The sequence below is a fragment of the Balearica regulorum genome, chromosome 2 (genome assembly GCF_011004875.1).
Source record: "Balearica regulorum gibbericeps isolate bBalReg1 chromosome 2, bBalReg1.pri, whole genome shotgun sequence".
NCBI lineage: Eukaryota > Metazoa > Chordata > Aves > Gruiformes > Gruidae > Balearica > Balearica regulorum.
The window spans coordinates 13,229,013-13,242,396 of NC_046185.1; the positions used below are offsets into that span (position 1 = coordinate 13,229,013).

The 13,384-nt window shown below is 46.7% G+C and overlaps 1 protein-coding gene across 6 annotated transcripts in view; it reads right to left on the bottom strand.

Moving 5' to 3' along the window:
• The window catches only part of NTAQ1 (N-terminal glutamine amidase 1), a 35,756-nt gene that overhangs the window by 11,878 nt on the left and 10,494 nt on the right, over nt 1–13,384 (bottom strand). The window contains exon 6 of one of the 6 annotated variants that reach the window (XM_075743394.1): nt 11,237–11,536. The exons of 2 other annotated variants lie outside the window; for them this stretch is intronic. In XM_075743394.1, coding sequence (XP_075599509.1) covers nt 11,403–11,536 — 134 coding nt within the window. In that variant the 3' untranslated portion in view covers nt 11,237–11,402. 3 more of the 6 variants (XM_075743399.1, XM_075743400.1, XM_075743392.1) reach the window with 3 other exon arrangements.

Here is a 13,384-nt window from a genome sequence, read left to right on the forward strand (position 1 = left end):
TGCTCACAGGATGAATAAACAACCAACTCTGCAGGGGTTGCATTCATAGATGGAGAAATGTGCAGGAAATGAGAGTTCTTCCTCTTCACAGTGCACCATGAATTTTGACTTATTTTGACAGGGCTTTTGAGTGTAAGGTTAAAAATATATGCCTGTAAGAATAAGCTTATTTGTGAAGTACATAAAAGATGATGCCATTATGGGTAATCTTTGGTAACAGGGTGTGTGTGACAAACTGTCAGCGATGGCCTCGCTGCAGGCCCATGCTGGGCCAGGGTGGGCGGCAGTTTTGTTTTCTCCTTGCCTTTCCTCCATAGGCAAAACTTGCACTTTTGTGAGGGGTTTAGCTCTAGTTATGGACCAGACATCTCTTTCTTTCCCTGCTGCAGCAGCCCAGCCTGTGTGAAGAGTGTCAGCGGAGGCTATGCATCCACAGGGTGATTGCCAGCCTTAACCTAGGGCCGATGTCCAGCCCAACCATGATCTGGCTTAAGCTGATGAGAGTCTCAGTGGGTCTGGTCATGACTGAAGAAATGTTTAAATGCTTTGGTAGGTTGGGGCTTTCACCCTTGCCTTCCCAGCATGAGGTACCTCTTGGTACCACAGCGATCGCTTCTTTCCTTGGTGTTTGGTGCACCTTCCTCCGCAGGGCCTGGGGGACATTTTGTCCATGGGTCTCTCACCAGAACTTGACCATGGTTTTCAACATGGGTTCTCTCTTAAATGACTTTCTCCCGATCTTTTTATAGCTCTCCTGCTGATGTGGAATTTATTCTTTCTTTTTTGGATATAGCTGGAGGTGTAAATCCAGACAAATATAACTTGTGAAAGGGGATCGACCTGTCTGTACCATGGCTCAGTAGCGCCTGTATTGCTGCTGGTGTATATAAGGCAACTGGGAGCCTTTTTAAACCTCTGAAACTGAAGTAATTTTTTTTTTCTTGCTTATAGACAATTAAATGGTTCTCCTTTAAAAAAGCTGGCTCCTGGTGGTAGGTAGAAACCTACAATCTTTCTCTTACCACACACTTTTATATTTAAAGCCTCTATTTTTTAACCCAATGGTAGGATTCAGGGTTAATGCTCGTTAGATCTGTGTCTAGACAGTTGTGAAAAACAGGAAATGAATTACATTATAGTACGAAAGGAGAATTTAACCTTTTCTCTCCTTGCTAACACATGTGACTGGGGAAAATATGTTATAGAAGAGTATTCTGGAAAATTTACGGAAGTAGAAAAATGAGAAAAAAAAAAAAAGCTGGGTTTCCACAAGGCCTTGTGGGAATTATTTCACAGAAAATAATGAGCCAGACACTGCCCTCAGCTACACCCAGGCAGTAATTCATTTCCTCTGGTCCCTGCGAAAAAGTTTCATTTTATTATTCTCTGCTTCTGCTGGACATTCAGAAGAAAAAAAGCCAAGTTAACTGGCTTTGCATACATGTGCAGGCATCGTGATAGTGGTGAGAGGGAAGCCACTGTTCCCTACCAGTCCTCTGGCACATGGAGCCAGGCAGAGCAGGTCTGTAACACCCCTGGGTGTGAACAGCACCTTACACCCTTTCTCCTCAGGCTGCCTAAGGCCTCAAGGTCTTCATTTAATATTTACACAGTTATTTATTCTTTATTTGAATTAGCGACCGCAAAATAGCAAAATTCGCTCACTTGGTGCTTCAGGAAAGTAAGAGCCCGAAGGCTCGCTGACCCCAGGCAGCAGTACAGCGATACTGGTCCACCTGCCAACATATGGGGTTAGACTGGAGTTTTAAAAGACTGTGGAAATGAACCCAGAGCACGAGTTAAGCCTGAACTAGCGTGAACAGCTGGTCTGCTCAGAAAGAACTGGACAGCAGAGGCCTGGGTGCTCTTTACCCACATTTTCCCTGCGGTCCCCTGCAAAATGGCTGCTGTTTGGATGCAAACCACACCACGATCCAATGTGGTACGGCAAATATCTTCAATACTGCTTCTGGGATCTTTCCTCAGACCCCTAAGGTGCCCCCAGGGGTGCATTTTCAAGCCTTTCTCACCACCTCCCAAGGCCCTGGGATGAGCCAGCCAAGAGGCTGCAGAGGCACCGGGCAAGCGCCCTGCTTCACTGCGAAACCACCATCCTCCCACCAATGGCTGCATCTCCCTCTGCCTGTGCCTGCTTCTCCCTGAGGGTGCTGCGGGCCCTCGCACCCAGTTCTGCTCACATCTGCTGGAGACAGCCCTTGAGACAGCCCTTGCCCAGCTGGGTGCTGTCGCAAGGACCCCGTTTCTCTCGTGCATAACTTGCCCTCCCTTGTCTGCATCTCTTTGCTGGAGCCAAATGTTTACACTGTCTGCACATGCTGTCAGCCAGCCAGAAACATTAATATCCCCGTGGCAGAGCAACAAAGCCTTCCTAAGGATCCTCCGTGCTGCTCAGCCTGAGCCCTGCAGCTCCTGCCCTTCTGGGACCCCCACTGGCTTCGGTGGCTGCTGGGGGCATGGAGGAGAGGGATTAGGTCCTCCTCAAGACTGTTTATTTCCTTCATTTTATCATGGTTGCCTTTAATTTTGAAGGCGCATGAATATGAAGTGTACAAATCACTGGAATAATACTGTAGTTAATTTTATGGCATCTTTAGCACCATCCAAAAAGAAAATAAAAAAAAATCCAACAACCAACCAACTCCCGCTGCAATGGAGCAATCTAAATAAAGGTTTTTAGGCAATACAGTATTTGCCTGGATAGTTGTCAATGTTTCCACTGCCAGTTTGTCTTCCTAAAGGAACTAAGCTTTGGCACGGCTTATATCAGAAAAAAAAATAACATATTTAAATGTTTCCAAAGGGGTATGGGATGGAGGGCGATGATGTGAGTTAAAATCTCTAGGAGCGCAGTAAAATGTTGGCCTAAGAGCTTCAGAAAGGAAAGGGCCTCAATTTAGCTGTATTTACTTGCCCGTGCTTGTGTCAGCATGGGAGGGAGCAGAGCAGGAGCCCTCACACACCCAGCCAGGTATCAGCAGCCAAGGTGTGGGTCCTCCTCGGGAAGAGCCAACTGCTGACGGTAGTGGTGAGGATATAATTTAACACCGCTCATTGCTAACGCCGAGGTGAGCTCAGCAAGCATGGGAGCTGCCACCCGCTGCGCAACATTCTGCTGTGAAAAAAGCTGTCTCTATACATCCGCACAGAGAGGCACGCAGACATGCACGTGCAGATGTACAGATACCATTAATAAAAGCTGTCTTTCAGAAGCCTTCCTCTGTAGTGTAAGGAAGGTCAATGATTTTCTTGTCAGCAGCAGCATTGCTTGAAGGAGAGGCTTTAGGACATGGCTCATCCTGTGGTGCGGAAGCAATGTTTCTGGATTAATCACGAACCTCTTTTCTTTTTTTCATTAATATATTCTGCCTGATGTAAGTATAGCCTGCCTGACAGTCTAGCACAGCCAGAAATGGTATTTGATTTATGGAGGAGGTGGAAATCCAAATAGAAAAGGATATTCCAAGGGTCGTCATTTTGGTCCCTCTCCATGAGCACACGTTACCCCTAAGGCCTCCTGGTGTTGGAAACTGATGGAGGAACCCCAAAGCTTCTCTTGCTGGCCAGGATGGGTTGTTGCAGTACCCTCTCAGGTATCTCAGGAAGCCACTTTTACCTCCAGCCCATCCTCAGGTTACCAGATGAACTGCATCAGCTGGGATCTTGCATCCCACTTAATATTTAATCACCCTTTGCCCTCGTTTTCTTAAGTTGGCAGAGAAACCCTAGCTAGCCTGCATGACACAGCACAGCGGTATTTTATTACAGAAAGCTTGAAACAAAGCTTCCACTTGTTAATCCAGCTGTGCTAATGGCCCTACCACTGGAGCTCCATAGATCTTTCTCCAAATGGCATTAAGTAGCAGCAAGAGATAGTTATAACGTTATTTGGGAGCAGGTTCTACTGCACTACGCAGGCAGGGCAGAGGCACAACGATGCCATCTCAGACAGGACCAAGTGACGGTGAGGATGGTAATACCTCTTTTGGCCCCCACACATGAGCTTTGGTCCCATGTCAGGCCTCAGATGTCCTCAACGCTGGCCAAGCTCCACAGGTGGGTTTTTGCCGTGGACTCCACTTGCTAAGCCAGGGCATTTGCTCATTGAATGAGCCCAAATAATTCCCATTTCTGAGGATTTCTGTAAACTCCACAAGCATCCCGAGTGGGGTGGTAATGTCCTGCCACCTCCATCGCCTGCACTGCCCCTGCAGGTAGCCAGCAGTTGGGACACCATGGTCCCCAGCCAGGGCTGCGGACCTGCGCTGGGCTGAGCCGCTCCACAGCCGTGGATTTCCGCAGCGGTTCAAAGCAGTGAGACCACAGAGAGCATCAGCAGAAAGGTTTCACTTGGGCTCCGCAGCCGTCAGGGAGGGTGACTGCTTCGCCCCGCTCACGCAGGGGCAGCGGCTCGGAGGAGGCTGCGGCTTTGCCTCTGTGCATGGATCTGACCTCCGTGCACGGTGTGAGCTTGGAGAGGCTGGCAAGCGGGGGCTGCTGGGGCCGTGTGTGGGTCTTCTCTGCTGGGAACGAAGCCACTCATTTGGCCTTTCAGATCTCAAAAACACCCAACCTGGGTTTTTTTGTTTTATTTAATACTTATCAAAAAAGTTAAATGAGAACAAGGATTAAGGAAACAATCTTCCCAGTAAAACATTTCTGACAAATACAGTAGGTAGGGTGCTGTACCCCCCCCCTCCAAGTCCCTTCTTCCCTCTCTTCTGCTGGGAACAGGGTGGGGGGAGCACCCTGCCGCCACCCCCCAGCCAGGGTTGAGGCTGGACCCCCACAGCCCTTCCCAGCACTGGTTATTTTGCATCTCAGGCCGGAGCTGGGCTGGCTCCATTTACTTTGTAGCGACTCCATGGAATGATGCATTTGAAAACAACTCCTGGCCAGACACATACCTTAGCATATTAAAAGGTATTTTTAGTACCTCTGGCAAAGCAGCTCAAACTCTGCTTTCAGCTGTACTAAGACAACTCTATGGACTTCGCTGGCAGCGCTGCATATTCATACTGAGCGAGGCAGCAGCTGGTAGAAGCTACTTGACTAAATAGTCGCATTTACTTCACGCAAGTCAAAAACACAAGCGCAGATAAACGCTGGTGGGATTCCTGACTTAGAGCGGGCTGTATTTTCTTCCTAGGAGTGTGACTTTGCCTCGATAAAAGTTTGAATTGCCAAAGAAATGGCGTCACGTAGCAAGGAAAAAATACTCTGAATGTTGCCTCCTCGATTTGCGATGACTTTGTTTTTGCACTGGTATAAATATAACTGTGGCCATTTCATACAGCAAAGTGCTCTGTGATGAGCACAATATAAATAGCTGAACTGATTACACAGGCTATAAACAAGGACTGGAAACCCTTGCTTCATCCCAGCAGTTAGTTAGAAAAAGTGGAAGCAGAGAGAGCTTTACAGCGAAATGGTTAAAAGCTGCAGCAGACCATTTTCTCGGGATGGCTCCAAGCATGGAGCTGGTGCGCTGCCATTTCAGCAGCCAAGCTGAGACGGTGGGAAGCACGCTGCCACAATTGCATACTAAAAAGAAGGGAAGGGTGAGATAACTACCGTCTTCTTACTGTGTAGGCCGTTTAAAAAAAATAACATATAATGATTCCTGCCTTATTGCAGTGTTTGGGTTCCAGATATAGCCTTGCATGGGAAGGCCGGTATGACACTGAACGAGGCCAAATGAGCATTTCCTGCTTTTAAGTAATATAACGTCAGGAATCCAGCTCGTCGGAAGCACCCTCCTCATCTCCCTCTGCACCAGCACCAGACACTCAAAATGAGCTTTGGGTGAATAATGCCGCTTCATTCAGACTTTGTGAGTGACAGTTCGCAGCTCAGGTCCTTTGAATGCTTATTTTTATTGCTAAAACCCCCCGAAGATCGGTACTCCTCATGCCTAGGAAGTGGCTTAGCTCACTCAGAAACTCAGGGACTTGCCAGAAGCCTTAGATAACTAAGTAAGATTTGGTTTAGCTGCCCTCAGTATCAAAGGTATTTCCTACTGTAAGTATAAGGAAACATTGAGGATACTTAAGCAACTATATTTGTTTATCTTAGGGCAAACTGGAGAGATTTTCCAGAACCACTACTGCAGCTGCACTTAACTTGTTGAAAGGCTACATTTGTATGGAGTGCTTCGCTTCTGACTCCATGATCACAAACGAAAACCTTTGCTGAGAGCTGAGCTCCATGGGGAAGGGTGCACGCAGCTGCTGAGCAAACCTGAGCAGATGTCTCCGACACTCACTCTCCAGGTATGCTTCATTAACCTTGGCCTCAACTGGGCCAACTCCTGCACAAGGAGGAAGGCAGAAGGGAGATGATCACCAGCATTCCTTCTCTCAAATTTCTGAGTAGGTAATTACCTGGAGACAGACGTCCAGACAGCTTTCACCTCGAGAGGAGATGAGATTCTCCAAGCCTGTGGATCTAAAGTGTCATAGGAGGGCAAGCCCACCAAACCTGGAGCTGTCTGCTCAGCTGGGTGATGCGTGAAGTGATGCTCTGCAGGTCCTCCCCTGCAGCATGGCTTGGGACAGTCACCACCTAGGTCACGGACAGTGTCTTGGTAAGGGCTCTCTGCAAAGCACCTGGTGAGAGTTAACTGTGGCTACTGCAGGGACACGGTGAGATTTTCACACCTCCTCCTTGTTCCCTGGTACAGCTTTCTCAGGTCATTCACTCTACAACCTGTGTTTGCTGAAAAGGCAGGGCCAAAAACTACAAAAAACAAGAAAATTTGGACCAAAGTCACTCTAACAAAAGAAAAGCGGACCCCAGCGGCTGTTTTATGGTAGATGTTTTGAGAGCAAACAGTGCTTCAAAGCACGCACAAGGCTCTGGCTGGCTGATGAGGGGGTGAGGCGAGGAGGCCACGCAGGGCAAAATGTCCTGACCAGGGCTCTCACCCTGGAATCTCATTCATACAAATGCATCCCGGTGCCCCCCTCCCTCCTTAATAGCGCAGATCAGATTGCAGCATCCCAGGTACCTAAGTTTAGCCTCTGAAGTCCATACATTGATAGCAAAGCAATTAGTCTGATATTCTAAGGTGTCACATACCCATTTTGATAGGGATTGTGAATGCTGAACAGATCCCCAAAAATTGGTAGGTGGTTTGACGATGCTGACATATAGCCCTTGCACTGACTGGAGACTCAGGCAGTCAAGGTCAATACGTAACCCATTAGCCGCAGCCTTGCAAGATACAGATCACCTCCGCACTGCTGTCAGAATGTGGTTTTTTTAAACTGTAACAGCTACTGGCAGGGCCGAACATGCAGGAGAGCGCCTCTGGCCAAGCGTCCCAAGCTGCACATCCACGGAATGCTGACTGCTCTCTCTGCTGGCCAACTGAGAAATGGTATTTTCTTGACAGACCCAGTCATGTATGTTTGCAAAAATGCGCAGACCAGGCAAATGCGTGCCAGAAAAAACAGACTTTTTTTTTTTTTCTAAAGTCCCAAACAGGTGAATAAAAGAGGTTAGTTATCAACCAACTATATTCTTAACTAAAAAGCAGCAGCGAAGAAGAGAAAAAGGCAGGAGAGATGTGGGTGTCCTATCTCATGCTGCAGCTTACTGCATCACTTCCCTGATGGAAGCGAGAGGCACTCCCCGTGATATAGGATGTCCCCCCATTATGAGTTGAAGGCTGTCAGGGTCTCACCCTACGATGTCTAGAAGTACAAGTGTTGGAGAATTTCCAGTGACCAACAGAATACAGAAGCTGGGACAACGTGGGACTGTGAGTAACCGCCCTGAGGGCAGGGTGGGTTCTCTCTTTGGTTTGGTTGGTTCAGTGCTTGACTCAGGGGTGACCTAGTCCAAAAAGCCACCACTTAGGGGCTCTCAGCACATAAATACTGTAATGACTGGACAACAGAAAGACTTCACCGTGGGAAAGGACAAGGCAAAGAAGGCTGAAAGGGAATGGAAAGCTAAGATGTGCTAAGAAGTCATTGCAATGAAAGCGAATAAGCAGCACATCTTTGTGCTGGACACATCGGGACATCATCAGGACACAGAGGAGATTAAAAGTCTCAAGGGCTATCGACAGCATGGAGTAGAGGTGAGCACATTCTCTCCCCAGAGCACCACTTGGGCTGGGTGGCTGTACCAGCTTGGAGCTGTGCCGAGGACCGCCGAGCTGTGCTCTGCCATATGATGTACCCCGCCATATGATGTACCCCATACGTATGTATGCCTGTAGTATGAAGTTGCTTGAATCTCAGGTGTTTCAATCCATCAGTGATCACAGAGCTGATCATTAGTGATACCTGGCACTGAAGTTCCCTCCTCACCATCAGTGGCAGTTCTTTGCTTGTACTTCTGACACGCTGCTTCTGCAGTCACTCGGCAAAGTGGCTCTCAACAAATTTTGCCTTTCTGACTGCAACTTACTGCGGTGCTCAGGGAGTAAACCGTGCTGGTGGGGCCCCCCACGTGTCAGTCGGGGGTGACAGCAGAAAGGTTCAACACAGCAAGTTCCCCAAAACAGCCAGGACGAGGGTTAATTTGAGAAAGGAGCAAGAGGGGAGGGAATTAATTCAGTCAGTCCTCTGATGGGACACCAGGGCTAATCAGCATTAGAAAAAGGACTGGTCTCTGCTAATTATGGTGAAGCAAGTAGCTCCTCCTCCTATTTGAGGCCCTAAATGAGCACTTGGTGTATTCCTGAATTCTGTCTTTCTGATAGCACACCTTCTGAAATGGTGATGAAATGCCACCAGGCTTGAAGGGCTACAGAGACAGCACCATGATATCAACATCCTCAGCACTGAATGAAATCATTCTCTGGCTTTTACCTATCCCTCTGGAATGACAACTTTTTATGAGAGCTACAAAAAGATTGTTAATTCTAGAAAAGCTATCATCACACATACCCAGCCTGCTACATGTAAAATTAAGCATCTGGTCAGAATGATTAGAGAGAAGAAGGACTGTCTCTTCACGTTGATTTTTTTTTTTTTTTTAAACTTGTATATTCTGAATGATGGTTGTGACTGTTCTTAACAGCCTCGATCCTGAAACTAGATTAAACCAGGCAAATTCTTGTGTGTGATCCTCACTAAAGGGAGCGTGTCAGGGATTTCAGGCACCAGAAACCAGCTGAGGATGGCAGCTCAGTGTTTAAATCAAATGACATACTCAAGTAGGCAGGGATGAGAACCTCATGTTCTGCAACAACTTAAAGGGTCTGTTGAGCAATGCACAGGCACTCTGTGAATACAAGACTCAATCACTTACGTGAAGGATAAAAAGTACTTAACATAACCCGTTCATCTGAAACGTGGATCTTTAAATTCTCAGTTCTGCTGCTGTCTAACCTGGGCAGTGCGTGCAGCGCCCTGGGCACTGGCTTAGCATCAACATAGAGCTGGGCAGGCAAATTGCTGCTGCTGTGCACATTCCCAACCAGTCCTGACATTACTCAAAAATAGTAAGTAACAATGTCTTCACTCACTCAGAGCATGCCTGCCACATCAACATCATGCAGAAAGAGCTGCCATTTCATCCAAACACTGACAAATCGGACCTTTTACACAGGTGTATTTGCTTAAATCCAGAGCTGCCCCTTCTCAGGAGAGCTCTGAGCACCGATTTACCAAGAATCCCGAGTTCCATCATCTTGACCTCTTCTGGTGAAGCTGGTTCAGACAGAAACTACAGATCAACTCTCCCACTCTGCAGATGAGAGCCCAGCAACTGGCCTGCCCGTAGTCCGTGCTGGCACTCAAGGAATCCGTGTGGCAGCAGCCTATTTATATAGCCAACCAGCTGTGCTGCACCTGGTGACGGAGAGTGTAAGTTTCTACGTTCAGCCAGCCCTTACGACACAGAAAAAGAGATGTCTGGATGAAGTGAATCAGTCCCACAGTTGTTCAAGGGCCTGTCTCTGCTGTTAGCATGCTGATTAAATTCTCTAGAACTGATGGGAGATACAGTAATAGGCTATGTCTATAACAATACTCTTATCTAACAGCAATATACATTTAAGTATCTTTGAATATTTTTTAATATATATATATTTATTTATTTTTACAAATAAAATGATCCCTTAATACTTAAAACCATTACTGGGCTTTTCCTCACCAAGCCTGAAGTCCATCACAAATGTCTGTAGCCGTCTCAGTCCCAGCAGATTTCCAAGGCCTGAGTGGATAAAGCCCTGAGCAGCCTGGTCTGACTTGACTCGAACAGGACATTGGACTACAACCACCTGACCCTTCTAATCTGAATTATTCCGCTAGTCTGTGATTCTACGATATGCTAGTATGTAAAGTAGAACAGGTCCAAAATTAGAGAATTAAATACCCCATCTTCGCCCATTTCCGTAATGCCATGTTTAGGGCACTCTCCTCAGATGTGGGAGACTTTGCTCCAAACCCCCAATCAACATGATGGCTTTCCTGGGTTCCCCTGCAAGAATGCAGCTTGCTATTACCTCTAAGGAAATTCAGCAGCAAGCGACCCTGTACGGGGGAGGCTTTCTCATTCCCTTCCCCCCAACCATATGCCCCTGCTGATCTCCTCAGACCAGCCAGAGCAGCTGTCTGACCTCACGGCAAGCCAGGTCAAGGAGCTAAGAGGCAGAAAAAAACCCCCATTTTACTTCTTTCTGTTGGTTTAGCTTCCTTCCCTGGATTTGTCTACTGTGGGGCCAGACAAATGCCAAGTGTAAGCACATGGGGGCAGGTGAGAAGGCACAGCCAGTGTGAGAAGGAAAAGCAACTGCATCTTCCAGCAACCGTCAGCACTGAAACAGTTTAACTCAAATGGCGGGCATTTAATTCTCCCCCTTGTACAGCACAGAACAGCTGCTTAGGTACTCACCTGGTTTTACAGAGTGCTTGGGAGTTTGAGATCGTACTACTAAATCTTTATTCCCTTTGTGGGTCTGACCTTTAGGCTTCTGCTAAATAAAGTCAGTGACTAAACTGAGATGCACCATCTGTTTCTGTAAGGGCTAGAAATCGTAACATTAAAAAACTATACTGTATCTCTCTTCTCAAATGTGGCAACGTTTAGCAATTTGAGCTACACTGTGTAGCAGTTTATGCACCTATTTTCCCAAAAGCTTTTCTTACAGCATGTAAATGCTCTTTTCAATTTAGGCACAGTAGAAGGAAAAGGAATATACTTATGGTGGGATACCTGCCTTTGATGTGACATATTAAAAACCAAGTTCATTCTGACATAATCAAAATAAAAGTTTTTTATTCAGTTCGTGACATTTCTGATTGGGTATTCTATTTGCCCAAATACTTATTCCATGTAAAGAAATGTAAACCATAAATACCGTGCAAGAGCAGCAAAACAAAATGCACCCTCTCAAAACAGAAGCAGGGAGAACTTCGTTCCCTTCACTGTCCTTCCAAGGAATAGCCATAATCAGCCTGTGTGCCAAATCGATGCACAAAGTCCGGAAGGGAGAACACTGAGCCCCATCCCACTTTGGGATTCATACTGATGAAATCATCCAAGTTCATCTTGGAGTCTAAAAAGGGACCAGAAAGGGAAATATTTAAGTTCCTGATGCAGCTTCTGTAGCACAGGTATACAACTATCAAGAAAATGCCCCCAAAATCCTCTTTGATAGTTCAGTTCAAAATAGCAAAGAGTTCATAGCTCACTTGTCGAGCAGCAGTCTGGCAAGATTGTGCTAATCGTACAGCACTACGAAAACATCTATTTCCAGTCTCTGAAATGTTGCTTTTGCCCCGATCCCTCTCTCTTCCCATGGCAGTCATCCCATTACCAGATCAGTAAACATCCTGAGTCATTAGAAACTTGTACGTGTAGGAATGAGTAAGATTTTCCCCTGCAACAGCAGCCTGGAAGGGTCGAGTAGTGTCAGGGAACTGGAGTGCAGATACCAACCGACACAGGGAACTGCAATGCAACAGGTGCTCGTAGTCTTCCTGCATTCACACAAATCTGATTACTCCAAGGCAGGGGAGATACTATTCCCCCTTTGAGTTCTGAACCAAAGTCAACTGAGTCAGCTTTTGCACTGACTACAGAGGAACTGGATCAGAGCAGCAGTCAGAACGGAAGGTGCTTAGCGTCTCTCAGAAGCGATTAGCCCCTTGGCAAACCTACAATTTGTTACTCCCCGGCCTACAGTATTTACTCTGTATTTGCTCGCTCTCTCCAGCCCTGAACTTTGTTCTTCCTGTAAACTGGCCCACTGCAAGGCCAGAATATGCAGACCGGAGGAATCGTCTGACATAACCCAGCTCGTCCCTGTTCAACCCTCTGCAGATCTCCAGACAGCTTGGTGCAAAGCGCTGCTGTGCAGTTTTGGGTTTAGGTGCCTTATACATCCTTTTTCTGGAGCTGGCATGGTGCAAGCTTTGCCTACTCGGAACCGTGCTGATCAGAGGTCTCCGATTCCTCAGCCCAGTCAGCTCTGACTGCAAACATCCGTGGGCTTGTTGGTTGATGTTCTCACTGATGATCTGTGCAAATAATCTTTTTACATGCCCATTAAAAGAAAACTGGAAGAGAATGAGTTTAAAGAACAGAGTGGGAGAGCCAGAGTAGATTTACAGTTATAGCTTTCCTGCTACATTTAAGTATTTATTTTAACATGGATGATTCATATGCACATTTAAGGATTAAGAACCAAACAAGAGCAGGCTCTAATGAAGGGATTAGAAAATCCATAGGATGGAATTTGCTTCAGCTGCAAAGAGCTTGTGTAATTAGGCTTACCATTACAGTGTAAGCAAAGAAGGGAAGACAATGTTTGGGAAGCCCAGACCCAGGAGTCCCAGCCACAATCCAGCCCCTGAAGCCCTCTGTTTGCACCACATCTGCACCCCAGCACAGCTTTGTGATTTGCCTAATCCCAGCTCTCACCACTTCCAGGTCTGTCCCCTAACTCTTTTCTTGTTAACCTGTTTGGGCTCTGCACGTTGAAAATCCTTATGTTCAGCCAAGCATCTTCCTACTGCTGAAGGGTCTGGCGGAACCAGGCCAATTTCTACCTGACTACGTGGGGATTTAAAATAGCACAAACCCAGCAATTTGCTATTGTAGCTCAAGAGCAATTAGTACAGAGAACAGCTCTGGGTTCCTGATAGACTGGTAAGCCTGTTTTCCAATTCCCAACTTGTCTTTCCCTCCCAGATGCTTTTGTTTTAAAATTGATGTTATTCTTCACAGAGTTTAAGATTTGCAAGATAAATAATCCCCTGCTTTATATGAACTGAGCATAGCAGAGTAATAATTTCTTAAAACTGTTCTGCGAATGGTAAAGAAGCCCAAAGGGGATTGTTCCAGTAGAGTTACAAACACAGCTGCTGCTGTTAGCAACACACAAGTTGCTGTCCCAATGCCT